This window comes from Leptodactylus fuscus, chromosome 1, assembly GCF_031893055.1.
Source record: "Leptodactylus fuscus isolate aLepFus1 chromosome 1, aLepFus1.hap2, whole genome shotgun sequence".
NCBI classification, from domain to species: domain Eukaryota; kingdom Metazoa; phylum Chordata; class Amphibia; order Anura; family Leptodactylidae; genus Leptodactylus; species Leptodactylus fuscus.
Window position 1 is genome coordinate 181,191,636 of NC_134265.1, and position 14,392 is coordinate 181,206,027.

A 14,392-nucleotide genomic window follows, 5' to 3' on the forward strand; every position below is an offset into this window, starting at 1 on the left:
AGTCTGAGGCCCCACGCTGTGTAAATACCACTTTTTTGTTGCAGATTTTGCTTAGTTTTCTTGAGCCAAAGCTGAAAGAAAGAAATGGGTTGAGCAGAAGAGAGAAGTATAAATGTTTCCTTTATATTTCCCATTTGTTTTTATAGTTACTCCTGGGTTTGGCTTAAAAAATCACAACAAAAAACAGCTCTTCTGCAATGTGAGACTTTCGCCTTAAACAGACAAGCTCTTTCTTCTGTGTTGGTGGAGTGTGACTACGACAGTCTACTAACAGGAAGGAAGTGAGGATTGAGGATTAATAAATGTAATATGAGCTACCAAGATTTTATAAGCAGTACATGTGACTGGTTCATCCTAATTTCGCAAAAAGCTGTCAATTTTAATTGGTTATTTTTTATGTAAATGAAAGATTTTTTTCCCCTGAACATTCCTACTGTTGCAGATGGAGTTTATTTATTTATCAAAGACTCAGGAATATATGTGATCAAAGGAAATAGCTACATGTAACCTACATTTGCCAACCAAGAAAAACTGATAATTCGCATTAACCCAGTGTGCTATTGATTCACAGCTCTTTACAGCAGTTTATTTGTGTCACTGTGCAAAAACTCTTATATTTTTAGAGGTTTAGTTCTCTCTGTATTATTCTTTTCATTATAATATCATCAAGTAGCAAATACCGTATATACTCGAGTATAAGCCGACCCGAATATAAGCCAACCCCCCTAATTTTACCACAAAAAACTGGGAAAACTTATTGACTCGAGTATAAGCCGAGGGGGGGAAATGCAGCAGCTACTGGAAAATTTCAGAAATTAAAATGGTTAATTTTGGGTGAGTTTTTGGGTGCAGTAGATGCTGGGAAAGGGGAGGGGGTGTTTTGGTTGTCTGTGTGCCCCTTCCCTGAGCTTGAGGACTGTTTTTTCCCCCCACTTGGAATTCTGTCTGGCTGAATATAGGGTATCAGCTCCTATTAACTCCTTCCCGACGGAACAGGAGCACTGCAGATCCCCTATATTCAGTAGACTGGGCACTTTCAGACACAGGGATACCTAATAAGTATGTGTTTCATAGTAGTTTTCTACTTTTGTATGGATTCTAGGGAAAGGAATGATTTACAACTTTTTTTTTAATTTTTTTTAAAGCTTCTTTTTCCCCCACTATTTTATGGGAGATTCTATACATTGATATTGTGGCTGGTCATAGATTCCCCTCCCCCCCAAAAAAAATAAAAAATAAAATTATTTATTTTTTTTGCTGACTTGAGTATAAGCTGAGGGGGACTTTTTCAGCACAAAAACTGTCATGAAAAATTTGGCTTATACTCGAGTATATACGGTAATAGGCCAGGCTTAAGGACACATAGTAGTTTGGATGTTAATGATTCGAGATGAGCGAGTAGTATTCGATTGAGTAGGTATTCAATCGAATAGTTGAATATTGAGGTCTACTCGAATTGAATTTCGAATTTTTGAATATTTCAATACTCGCCCATCTCTGCTGTACACATTTTTTTTTTTTTTAATGCCTCCGTTGTCCTAGTTCCTGTCCCACCTCCCCTGCACAGTTATTGGTGTAAAAAAGCACCAGGGAAGGTGGGAGGGGAATCGAATTTTTACTGCGTTTACTGCGTGGCATTCGACCGGGTATTTCAAAGACCGTAGTATTCGATCGAATACCTACTCGATCGACTACTACTCGCTCATCTCTATTAACTTTATTTTTCCCCGAATTCCAAAATTAATAACTTTTTTTTAAATGTTTCAGTCGACATTATATAAGGGCTTATTATTTTTGGAACAAGTTGTACTTTGGAGCATGTTGAGAATTGCAGTTTTACAGCAGCTGGAATGCCAATGGTTTCTGACCCCTGCCTTATACTGTAATTTACATAAAGCGTAACATTTAAAGAAAATAAGTTTATGCAGTTACTTGAGCAAAACACTTTTCAGGGTTTCTTAAAGACTGAAGACATACATTGGGTAAAATATATTAAGATTGGTATACTGTATGGCAGTCTTAATAAATGGCCAACTAGTGCAGGGAATGGGGCATTAAGAGGCTGTGGCATCTTCATAAATCTGTTAAACATCCCAGAGCCAAATCTCAGCCTTTTAGAGTAAACAAAAGTGGGATGGGATTCTTGTGAATCCCATGCCCACTTTGCAGTATAAATAGGCGCAGTTTTGGAAATTGCAGCATGTCAATTATATCTATGGAAACGCTGGCAGTTTCCCCATAGGTATAAGTGAAACAGAAAGTCCACGGAGGAAAACTCCATGAACTTTCTGTTTAAAGCGCTGCGGGAAGAACCACAATGTGTTGCCACAGTTTTTCCCGCAGCGCTTTATAGGTGCAGGTCATCCCATGGGGCCTTAGCCTAACTCTCACCAGAAAGGTGGTGTGGGTTTTGATAAATCAGTTGAGTCAAGGTGTCCCCACCCTGGTCCATCTCAATATCCCCCTTGCACTGCCAACATTCACATATGGAGAGTGAGGTGAGGCTCAGGACTTGTGCACTTGAGCCAAAACCAGGAATGGTTTCAAAAGGAATCAGAAGTATGAAGGAACAACTTACATTCCATCCTGCTAGATTCTCTCCTGGGTTTGGCTCAGAGAACTGCATCAAATCTGCACCAGAAAAAGCAGCAGAAACCCAATGGGGGAATTTATTAAGACTGGTGTTTCCTACACGACTATTAATTCATTTCCTCACCTGACCTCAAATCTATGCAAACCAGGGGCTGGTGTACATTTCCAATATAACTTATGCTATTTATTTTTATAATGAGTTATAGTAAATGTGATGGACTGGGTCATCGCCAACTCAGCCCTCCTAGATTCTCACTTTGCTCTTCCCACTGTCTCAGAATTGTCAAGCAGGGTACCATAGATGAAATCTGTCATTGTGTGCCAAAAATTTGTCAAGTTGAGGTTTGAGTTTTGGCCACTTTCATGGCATAGGCCACATGCTGCAGAAATTCTGAGTTTTGGTTGCTATGGAAACACAAGTGTCAAAAAACTCATTTCATTAATTTTCATCCGCATAATTCAGAACAAAACGTTGCAAAAAACACACTGGCTTGCATTTCTGAAAAAACTAACATGCTAATTTTAGCTGCAAAAATATTGCTAATATGGAAAATAAAATACATATAATGCAGGAAATGGAAAAACACAATGTAAAATGCAAGTATGAAGTATATTTTATATACTGCATTTTCAATGTTTGTCTTTCTGCAGTTATTTTTCACTGCATTTCCATAATGTGTGTCCATAGACTCAAGGGGTATTTGCACCATTAACATTTACTTTCTATCCACAGAACAAGGCATAAGTAATTACTGGTGTCCAATTTTCGGGATCCCATGCAATCATAAGAATAGCGGTCCCCCAGTGCCCCCGTGAATGGAGCATTGTGTAACCACCTTACCTCTCACCTCTATGGAACTTGGAGAACAGCTACTTCTATTAGTTCCATATAAATTTAGGAAGTGATGGTCACTCATGCACAACAACAAACTATCCACATGGGGCTGTCAGGTCGCTATGACTAAGAGGCTCTGCCTCGAAACGCGTCAGCGGTTCGGTATGTTGCGTTAGTGTTTTTGTATCAGTATGTTTTTGCCTTTTTATGTCTTTGCTCGATGTCTCGAATATTAATTCATTTATACAATTTTTCAATTAAAAGTTAAATTTTAACTATTTGGATTGCTGGATACTTCCTGTTGTTGCTACCAGTATTGTCAGTCCCTTCCCGGGGGACAGTATCCGTGCACCATTAATCAAGCAATAGGCTGTGGACTCTCTGTTTTGTGTCAGGGACCCCTCTTTCTTTTAATTGCTGGGGGTTCCAGTAGTCAGACACCACCAGCATTTACTCACTTTAATGTCTTACACTTCCCTTGAAAAAGGGTAGTTTGTTGTTACGACTTGACACATATAAATGTAGTCAACACCAACACCTAGCTGTTAAAATTTGTCAAAATTTAAAAATCTTGTTTGCAATATTATATCATAACTTTGCATATATTTTCACTGCATACAACACACAACTAAACATGGCATTTCAATAATTAACAATGCTTAGCATCTGAAATACTTACAATAGCTGTTGGTGTTGCTGCCAGCACACAGTACAGCACCAGAGGGGAAATGAAACTTTCATCCTCAGTCCCTGGGTATGGTTTCATTAGATTTCCATCTTGGCAGAAGAAGCCTTGTATGTGCACTTGAAAGGTGTCTGTGCACTCAAAGTAGTATGCAAGGAGAACAGTGCCAGCCATAATGACAAGCTGAAAGTAAAGCATAGTAGGTTAAAATCCAGAAAGCAAAAGTCCTTAATGTGAGAATGAGCCCGGCTAAACAAGAATGTCCCCATCACCAAAGCAATCGTCTCATAACTGTTTTGCTGTTATGTTGTAGTGTTAATACATTCCATACAGTTCTGATACATAAGCCTTTTGGCAAACCCATTTAATGAATGCATGTGATCGAAGTTTGGCCTCAGACTGCTGACAGAGGGATATGTGCCTTAAGCAGCTAGTTCATCAAAGGGCATATTCGCGTCATTAATGAGATGGATCAATGCAGCTTAGGGCAGTATCTACGTTACACTCTATGTTATATAAAGCACTTTAACACCAAAGTGTAGGAACTGATGATAGAACTTCTATATGGATAACTGGCACTGCAGATCAGCTGTCACGTCTGCAACCCACTTCCTCAAATGAAGTATTTGATGTATCATATGGAATGAATATTTCATCTCAAGCACATATAGCTGATGGAAAGCTAGAAAGATTATTAAAGAAAACTAAGTAATTTATTCATGTTTTCAAGATTTATGGGCAAGTTGTACTAAGTTTCTGTTTACATTTACATAATGGTTCCTGTTTATAACGAAAAAATCAGGGCAATGCCGGATTTGTTGTATGATAGATGTTACTGGTGCCTTATGGACCTCTCATTTATTATTAAGAGTTGTTCTGAGGTCCTTTTCGTTACATCCTGTTGTCCATTATTTTCTGGTGCTAGTTTTCTTGTTAAATCTAACTAAAAATTTGACAATGGGCATGTGGACATTCTGCAACTTAAAGGGGTTTTGCCACTAATACAAATGGTAATAAACTATAAAACTATATATTTGTAAAATAATAATAATACTAATACTAATAATAATAATAATAATATAATTTGTAAATTATGATTCAAAATTGGTTCAAAATGTATAATGTAGATGTGTCATGTTCATGTCATTCTAGGATGATCTGTCAGTCTTGCATGCCCAAGGGAATATACAGTAGTATAAGTTTTGCTGTATGATTGTGCTGCTCTGTTCTGGCTGGAGCAGCATAGAGTGCTGAGGTGCTTATCTAATGGCTTTTCCCCTACTTCTTGGAGTCTGTATGAGGACATCTATCTTTTACTGTTATATATGCTGCCCATGCTAGGTTTTCTCTTATTTTCCCAGCCTTAATAATTCTATTCTTTCACTGAGGAAACAGCAGAAGCTGTACTGTATTGTAGTGGCATGCATGAGTACCAGAGCCTCACTAGGGTGACATGTACAGACCTATACATTGTGAACACCACTCAGTTCTATTACACAGATCCATGCTCTCAAGTTCTCTGTAAATACTCATACTAGAGTATTATTTTTGACTTGTACCACTGCTTGTTGTGTGTGAAGATACAATAAAACTGGCTAAGGTCAGCTGCACCAAACTTTACTCTTTGCACTGTATATAATACTTGTCCCAAGAATCTGACCCTGGTGATTGAGATCAAATAGATTAAAGTGATTCTACCATTAAAACACATTTTTTTCTCGTTGACACGTAGGAATAGACCTAAGAAAGGCTATTCTTCTACTATCTTTAGATGTCTTCTCCGCACCGCCGTTCCGTAGAAATCCCGGTTTTCGTCGGTATGCAAATGAGTTCTCGCAGCACAGGGGGTGGGCCTCAGCGCTCAAACAGTACAGGGGGCGTCCCCAGGCGGTCAAACATTTAGATCTTGGGCAGAGCCGACTGCGCATGCCTACAGGCCACAAGAAAATGACCTTATATATGACTTTAACAGGGATTCTACCCTTGATATGTGATATCTAAAGAGAATAACTCAAGCTTTAGGCTGTAAGTAAGATTACTGACATGTGCACATTTTCTACTGTGTGTTCTGAACCACAGTATACTATGCCCCATTCATTCATAGACTCAATGAATAGGATATGTTTATGGTCATTTTATTCTTCCCCATAGGAATAATAGGCATTGTTGAAATTATTGTACAAGAAGTACAATTGTGAGGAGTCCTGTGACTAGATATAGCCTGAGCTGTTTAACCCTAAATTCATGACACTATCTTGTGACAATGCTAGGCTGCTGAAACTGTCTGCAATAGCACAGTGCAGACAGCAGGTGGCATACAGTGCTATTAGACTAGTGTGGGATCTCATCTCCCTACTTCATAGGCCCATGTACACAATACCTTCAGGCTTAAGGCCTCCACTCTTTCAGGCTTTAGCTAGGGAAAGTGGATTTGTCACTGACAATCAGTGTCAGATGACAATCACAAGTGCGCGACGTTGTGTGGATTTCCTTTATCTACATGTATTTCAGAGTATCCTAGAGGCTAGTTCTATTATATATACAGTATATATATACATATATATATATATATATATATATATATATATATATATATATATCAAAGAAAAATAATTGCAGCAGCACCAGCAAATCTGGGGTTTATCCCACAAATTGCACGGCAGAATTCCCTCTCCACGCAAAAGGGTTTGCAACAGAAAAAACAATCTGGTCTGTCAGCAACTTGCATGCACCTTTGCACTTGAGAAAGGTCCCAGTGTGGACCGATTCATGGTATACAGCTTTTTCCAATAAAAGGACATTTTCCATCCATACAAGTTGGTGACAGACCGGATTGTTTATATATATATATATATATATATATATATATATATATATATATATATATATATACACATACCTCCCAACCGTCCCGATTTCCGCCGGACATTCACGATTTGGGTGACGTGTCCCGCAGTCCCGGTTGGAGGGAGGTATGTCCCGATTTCAACTCAGATCTGCGTCCAGAGGACGCAGATCTGAGTTGAACACATACGCAGCTGAAGCAAGAAGCTGTCACAGTTCAGCTCCTTGCTTCGCCGCTGCACGCGCCTACTGGCTGTGTAGACGCGATGTGATGAAGTCACATCGTGTCTACAACTGTGTCAGCGAGAGAGAGAGAGGCACGCAGAGAGCGGCGAGGGAGCGAAGGAAAAGGTAAGTGTAATGTGTACACTAAGGTGGAACGTGAAACTGGGGGCAGATGAAGGAGAGGATGGCATGAGAATGGGGGCAGAGATGTGGGGACATGAATCTGGGGGAAGAGATGGAGGGGACATGAATCTGGGGGCAGAGATGGAGGGGACTTGAATCTGGGGGCAGAGATGGAGGGGACATGAATCTGGGGGCAGAGATGGAGGGGACATGAATCTGGGGGCAGAGATGTGGGGACATGAATCTGGGGGCAGAGATGGAGGGGACATGAATCTGGGAGCAGAGATGGAGGAGACATGAATCTGGGGGCAGAGATGGAGGGGACATGAATCTGGGGGCAAAGATGGAGGGGACATGAATCTAGGGGCAGAGATGGAGGGGAGACATGAATCTGGGGATAGAGATGTGGGGACATGAATCTGGGGACAGAGATGTGGGGACATGAATCTGGGGGCAGAGATGGAGGGACATGAATCTGGGGGCAGAGATGGAGGGGGGACATGAATCTGTGGGCAGAAATGGGGGTCATGAATCTGGGGGCAGAGATGGAGGGGGGACATGAATCTGTGGGCAGAGATGGGGGACATGAATCTGGGGGCAGAGATGGAGGGGGACATGAATCTGTGGGCAGAGATGGGGAACATGAATCTGGGGGCAGAGATGGAGGGGGGACATGAATCTCTGGGTAGAGATGGGGAACATGAATCTGGGGGCAGAGATGGGGGACATGAATCTGTGGGCAGAGATGGGGGACATGAATCTGGGGGCAGAGATGGGAGACATGAATCTGGGGGCAGAGATGGAGGGACATGAATCTGGGCAGAGATGGAGGGACATGAATCTGGGGGCAGAGATGGAGGGGACATGAAACTGAGGGCAGAAATGGAGGGGGGACATATAATTTACAGGTGACTGTAGGAGGATTATACTGTGTGCGGGCACATGAAAAATTAATGAGAATGGACGGAGTCAACCAAAAAGTGGGCAGGGCTAACGCCACACATTTTGTCCATCTTTCAGTTCTTCAAAAGTTGGGAGGTATGCAGATGCCAGTCATTGATTTTCACTGAACCATAGAGTTTCATCATCATCAGTAATACATCAGTGGTGTAACTACTGCCGAGGCAGCCATATGGGGCCTGTGACCTTATGGGGCCCAGTGGGCTATTGGAATGATGCATAACATGCTTGTTTATAAGGCTGCTATATAAATCTACTGACTTTGTTCTTTTTTCTAAAACTTGTGGACACTAAAATTTTACATTAAATTATGTCAATATTTTTCCGAATCTGTTCGGTACCATATCATATTAACATGACATGAAAGACTGATAGTTCAATTAAAGTAAAATGTATCTGGATAGAGCGGTAAGAAGGCTTTTAATGGAATTAAAGCAAGGGAATAGCAGCCAAGCCTTTTGGCATAAAGCTCACAGTCATACATTTGTGTGTCATTCTGTACCATTCACTTCCAGGAAAACTTTTCAGAATTCCATAAACCTTTGACCACAGCTTCCATCAAACATGTTCAGTATAAGAAAAGTGCATAAAGAAGCAGAAATAAAAGTGATGTTCTCCAATATAAAATACAGACATTTACACTGTTTGATCCACAGTTTAACTTTCTTGCCAGCAAGCTAGCAAATTTTAGGTGATTGGCTTTAACAAAAATTCCAGATAAGTATTTCCTGACTTGTGAGCATCTTATGAGCTTTTACCTATCATTATTTTTACCGCAAATTACATTTCATATAAACATTGCGAACATCTTGAGCAAGGTCAAAGCTTTAGTATGAGAATATGGATGCATAAAAGTTATTACTTCAAATAAATTAAGGATATGGGACATTTTATGGCACTGAAAGATGACACTTAACTATTTACAGGATCTGGTGGCTGGGGGTTCAACCACTTGGACCTTCATTGGTAGTGACTTAAAGGGATTCTACCATTAAAATACATTTTTCTCTAGTTAACACTTTGGAATAGCCTTAAGAAAGGATATTCATCTCCTACCTTTATCAGTTGCCTCCGGCCCGCCGTTGGGTAGAAATACCGTTTTTTACCGGTATGCAAATGAGTTCTCTCGCAGCACTGGGGGCATGCGCCAGCGTTCATACAGCACTGGAGGCATCCCCAATGCTGCCAGAGAACTCTCACCAGCGATGCCTCCATCTTCTTCTGCAACCGCCTCTTCTGCAGTCTTCTTCTGGCTGGGGGTCACATTCGGCTCTGCCATCGGGACACAGGCAAGAGCCGAGTGCACAGGCCGGCGGCCATTTTTTGAAGGCCGCTTAAGCGTGTATGCACTGTACGCTCCTGTAGTTCTATGGAGAACCGGAGCGTACTGCGCATGCGCGTGTAACCCCAGCCGGAAGAAGACGGCAGCAGAGGCAGTTGCAAAAAAAGATGGAGGCGTCACTGGAGACAGTTCTCTGTCAGCATTGAGCATGCCCCTAGTGCTGTTTGAGTGCTGAAGCCCGCCCCCAGTACTGCGAGAGAACTCATTTGCATACCGGTAAAAAACGGTATTTCTACCGAACGGCGAGCCGGAGGCGACTGATAAAGGTAGGAGACGAATAACCTTTCGTAAGGATATTCCGACGTGGTAACTAGAAAAAAACGTATTTTAATGGTAGTATCCCTTTAAGAAGTAATGCACATATACAATTGCTATCCATTATCTTGGTGGTGACAGAGCAAGTCAAGTATAGCACTGTGGATTAGGAGATAAGAGATGATATTAGGGAAATCCAATTAAAGGGAGTCTTCCCTCTTCCCCCTCAAATTTGATCAGCCAATAGCAGCTTGCCGGCACAGGTCCAATCTGGGATTGCAAGCAGGACAGTGCCCATGCTGCCTCTGTGAGCTTTATATGTGCGATTCTTCTAAAGTTCCTCCTGGCAGATCAATTTGTGCCTCCGGACATCTCCCTCCATCGCTTCTTCCACCTTCCCTGAACTCATAATTTTATTTTTTACTGTCTCCCCCTAAACAACCCTCCCTTTACTTTCTGCTAATTAGGGAATAAGCCCCTAATAAGAATCAGCCACTTGGCGAGTTTTTTTTTTTTGTGTGTGTTTTTTTTTGTTACATATCTGTGCCACCGTAGAGCTCTGTTCAGTGCCGTTCAGGGCTCTGCTCAATTTTTTTTGGGGGGGGGCTACAGTTTTTTTTTTTTTTAAATAATCTAAATCGTAGTTAGATTTAGTTAGATTTTCTAGAAATATAGATAGAAGTCTCTATTTCTATAGAAAAATGTAGCTTTTAGGACAGGGTCTATTTTACTGTAGTACACACACAAGCCATGTTCATGTGTGCATCCTGCAGCACTGAGAGTTGGTCAGTGAAACATTTCTGGCCGGCACCTGCACAATATTTAGTACTTTAGTATTTAGTACTTTTTTTTGTACTAATCTAAAATTAAGATGGATTTGGTTAGAATTGCTATAAATAGAGATAGACTTTCTTTATCTATAGAAACTTTTTATATAGCTGTTAGGAGAGGGTCTTTTCTTTCGGTTACATTTTTTACATATAGATATGTGTAGAAGCATAACATACAATTCACAGCTAAAACTAAAGTTTATTGAACACATACACAAAATGTCCCAAAGCTCCAAAACATCCCAAAGAAGGTATTCAGCACATTAGGAGCATTTCTGGCCTCTGACACTAATACAGCCAGCGAGGGAGAAGAGGAGCTCGTGACATGGATGGGGCTCCGGATAGGTTCTCGGAGGGAACAGAGGATAGCAATGCCTGTGATCAGAATAAACTGTAAATGTGGCCATTAGTTCTGGGTCTCCACTGTATATAACAACAGAGACCTGGCGGTTACACTTTCACTTACCGCTTGTAAATTCTAGCCCTTCCCTTGCTCCAGCGGTGACAGGATTCCCAGAGAAGGGAAAGGGCAGGGGTCTGAGGAGATATGTGAGATCTTCATTTACTGCTCTCTCCCCATGAAGCGGGGGGGTCAACATAAGGGAGCACTGTATTGTATGGGGATTATTGGATGTTATATGAGAGCATATAGAAGCACTCCACTATATTGGGACATAAGGGGCCAATAAATGGAGAAAATAGAGACAGTTTGTTATATAGGGGTATAAGATTCCATTATATGAGGGAACAAGTGGGCACTATACAATATAGGGGCATAAGGAACCATTATATGGAAGAATAAAGGGATACTGTATGGTGACATAAGAGACCATTATATGGGAGTACTCTACTGTATAAAGACATTTTGGACCATTATATGGGGGCATTGTACTGTATGGGGACATAAGGGGCCAATATGTGAGGGGAATAAGAGGTTATGGTAATTATATGGAGACATACAGTAAAGTGGCATTATACTGTGTGGGGCATAGGAACCACTGTAATGTACAGGGTATAAGGAGGGCATTATACTATGGTGGTGTAAGGGAGACTTTACACTTTATGGTGGAATAAAGGGATATTATATGTGTGGGGGCATTTTAATTGAAGCAAAAGTTGAAAGTTACAGAAGACCACTGCATTCCAGCAGGGTGTCGTGCTAAAAACTGCCCAAATTCTGGTGTTATTTGCTTTAGCACATTTTAGAGGGAGACACTGTTGCTGCAAGAGTTGTGTATCAACTGAGGCTCTGTCGCCCAAGGGTCCACACAAAGCTGGAGCAGAACTCTCCCAGCAAGTGTAGAGCAGCCACCAAATTTATAGACCCAACATCTGCCATACTAATATGGCGGATGTCAAGAAGGGGATAATTTCACAGAAGAGATGTGATAAACATAATGATGTTACAGCTTATAGTTAAGTCCCAAAATAATGTAAAAAAATTATACATTCTACAAGGATAAAATTGACGCAATGAGGTTGCACTATAAACATTTCAAAGCTGAAGACCACAGAGATGACACAACACTGGGATAATGGATAGAGAATAATAGAAGGATAATGCATCAGGCCAAGGTACGACCTTTGCACCATCCATAGTTATACACTGTCATTTAAGTACAAATACATTTTACTGATAGAAGTGTTTATATAGTGAACAGTAAAAAACATACTTTCTGGGGAAAAAAAGTATATCTTTTAACCATTAAACTCTCTGTAGATTTCACTGTTCATGACCATCCATTAGCTGAAGCTGAAATTGGATCAGTTCTCATAAAGAAAAATAGAGAACTGTAGATGGCACAGCTTATAATTCCAAATGAAATGTATAGTCAGGACAAGCAATGAAGATCAGCTAAAGTCCTTGGAGTATAAAAGAGCCAAGGAAAACGATGGAGGTGCACAACTACCCGGAAAAAAGCTGAACAGGTGATAGAACAAAAAAGAGCAGTAATGGGTGGGCACTCACCAAACATTCTCCAAAGGACGACAGTCGTCTTCTCTTTTCTCTAAAACATATCCTTTTATTAGGTGCATAAGTAAAAGAAATCCAAAGGGAGGGAGTGATAGCACAATTGGCAAAAAAGAGGCAACAGCCGTTTCGCGTTCACAGTCACGCTTCTTCAAGCCTAAGGTGCATTATTCTCTATCCATTATCCCAGTGTTGTGTCATCTCTGTGGTCTTCAGCTTTGAAATGTTTATAGTGCAACCTCATTGCGTCAATTTTATCCTTGTAGAATGTATAATTTTTTTACATTATTTTGGGACTTAACTATAACTTTTACTTATGCACCTAATAAAAGGATATGTTTTAGAGAAAAGAGAAGACGACTGTCGTCCTTTGGAGAATGTTTGGTGAGTGCCCACCCATTACTGCTCTTTTTTGTTCGATCAGTTCTCATACTGGACTAAAAAGTCAGCTTAAAATACTGTATTTCTATAGAAAAGAATGGCATCCGAAAGAGCACTATTAGCTGATAATTTAGTCACTAGCAATTTGTCTCCACTGTTCTTCGCCTTTAGCGTTCTCTGAATTACTATATGACATTCTAGTGAAATGTCACCAATCACATATTATTTTTCAAACATTTGTACTTTTTTTTTTTAAATTTTAGATTTTTTTGAGTTGTCTTAAAAAAAAAAAAAAGATCATACGCTAGGTTTACACTAGCACTCAGGTCTCCGTCATTCGGGACTGAAAGACTGAAAGCTTGTCCCCTTAAAAAGTGGTTACTTGTGGGCTCCTGCAAACCCCATAGACTATAATGGAGAACTTTTTCCTCTGCAGTGCAGGATTTTTCCCTCTGCCAATTTTAGGAGGAATCTTTTATGGAGACGCCAACACAGATGTGAACCTAGCCTAACACTTCTACTTAGTTATCACCAGGAGTGTAACTAGCAAAGACCAGGCCCCACAGCAAACTTTTGCCTGCGGCTACACCAGCCTCCACATAACTACCACCCCTTTCATGGCCCTCCATGGTATAATGTCCCCTTTACTGGTGTCCACACGATATAATGCCCCCTTTACTGGCCCCCACATAATGAAATGTTTCCTTTACTAGCATTAAGTATAAGACTTCATTTACTGGCCCCCACATGGTATAACACCCCTTTTACTGGACCCCACATGGTACACTGCCCTCTTTACTGGCCCCCACATGGTATTTTTTTTTTTTCTACCCCATACAGTTTTATGCCTCCTTTACTGACATCCACAAACTAAATGCCCAATTTACACACACAGAATACTGCCCCTTTATTGGGTTCCATGCAGTTCCCTCCTAATAGGCCCTCATAAGGTAGTATGACAGCCTATAATGTCTTTAGGCCACTACCTATGGAAGCCAAGTACGCCCTGAGTGGTTAATGGCCACTAGTTACTTATCAATTACCGCTCCTCCCCATGGCCATCTCCAACTGCACTTCTCCTTCAGCCTCTAGGAGGTCCTGTGTGCTGAGCTGAATAGTGTTCAGCATTAGCAATGCAATGAGATGAAGAGGAAGTGGAGGCAGCCGTAGGGAAGAGTGGGGATCAGTTAGTAAATAGTAGCCATTATCTGCAGGTTTTTATCCAGTAGGTAACAGCCTATTAAAAAAAATCTTGCACATGTCGCTTGATTTATTGGAGCAGCTTTATCATTAAAATCATTGGATGTGTCAATTTATGTCTTAGGAAAAAGGTATAAATTTTCAGAAT

General features: G+C 40.8%; 1 protein-coding gene across 2 annotated transcripts in view; it reads right to left on the reverse strand.

The window, feature by feature from the left end:
* PLPPR1 (phospholipid phosphatase related 1) overlaps nt 1-14,392 on the reverse strand; it is a 100,416-nt gene that overhangs the window by 35,020 nt on the left and 51,004 nt on the right. For both annotated transcript variants that reach the window (XM_075280365.1, XM_075280366.1), the window contains exon 3: nt 4,107-4,295. In XM_075280365.1, coding sequence (XP_075136466.1) covers nt 4,107-4,295 — 189 coding nt within the window. The remainder of the gene's footprint in view (nt 1-4,106; nt 4,296-14,392) is intronic.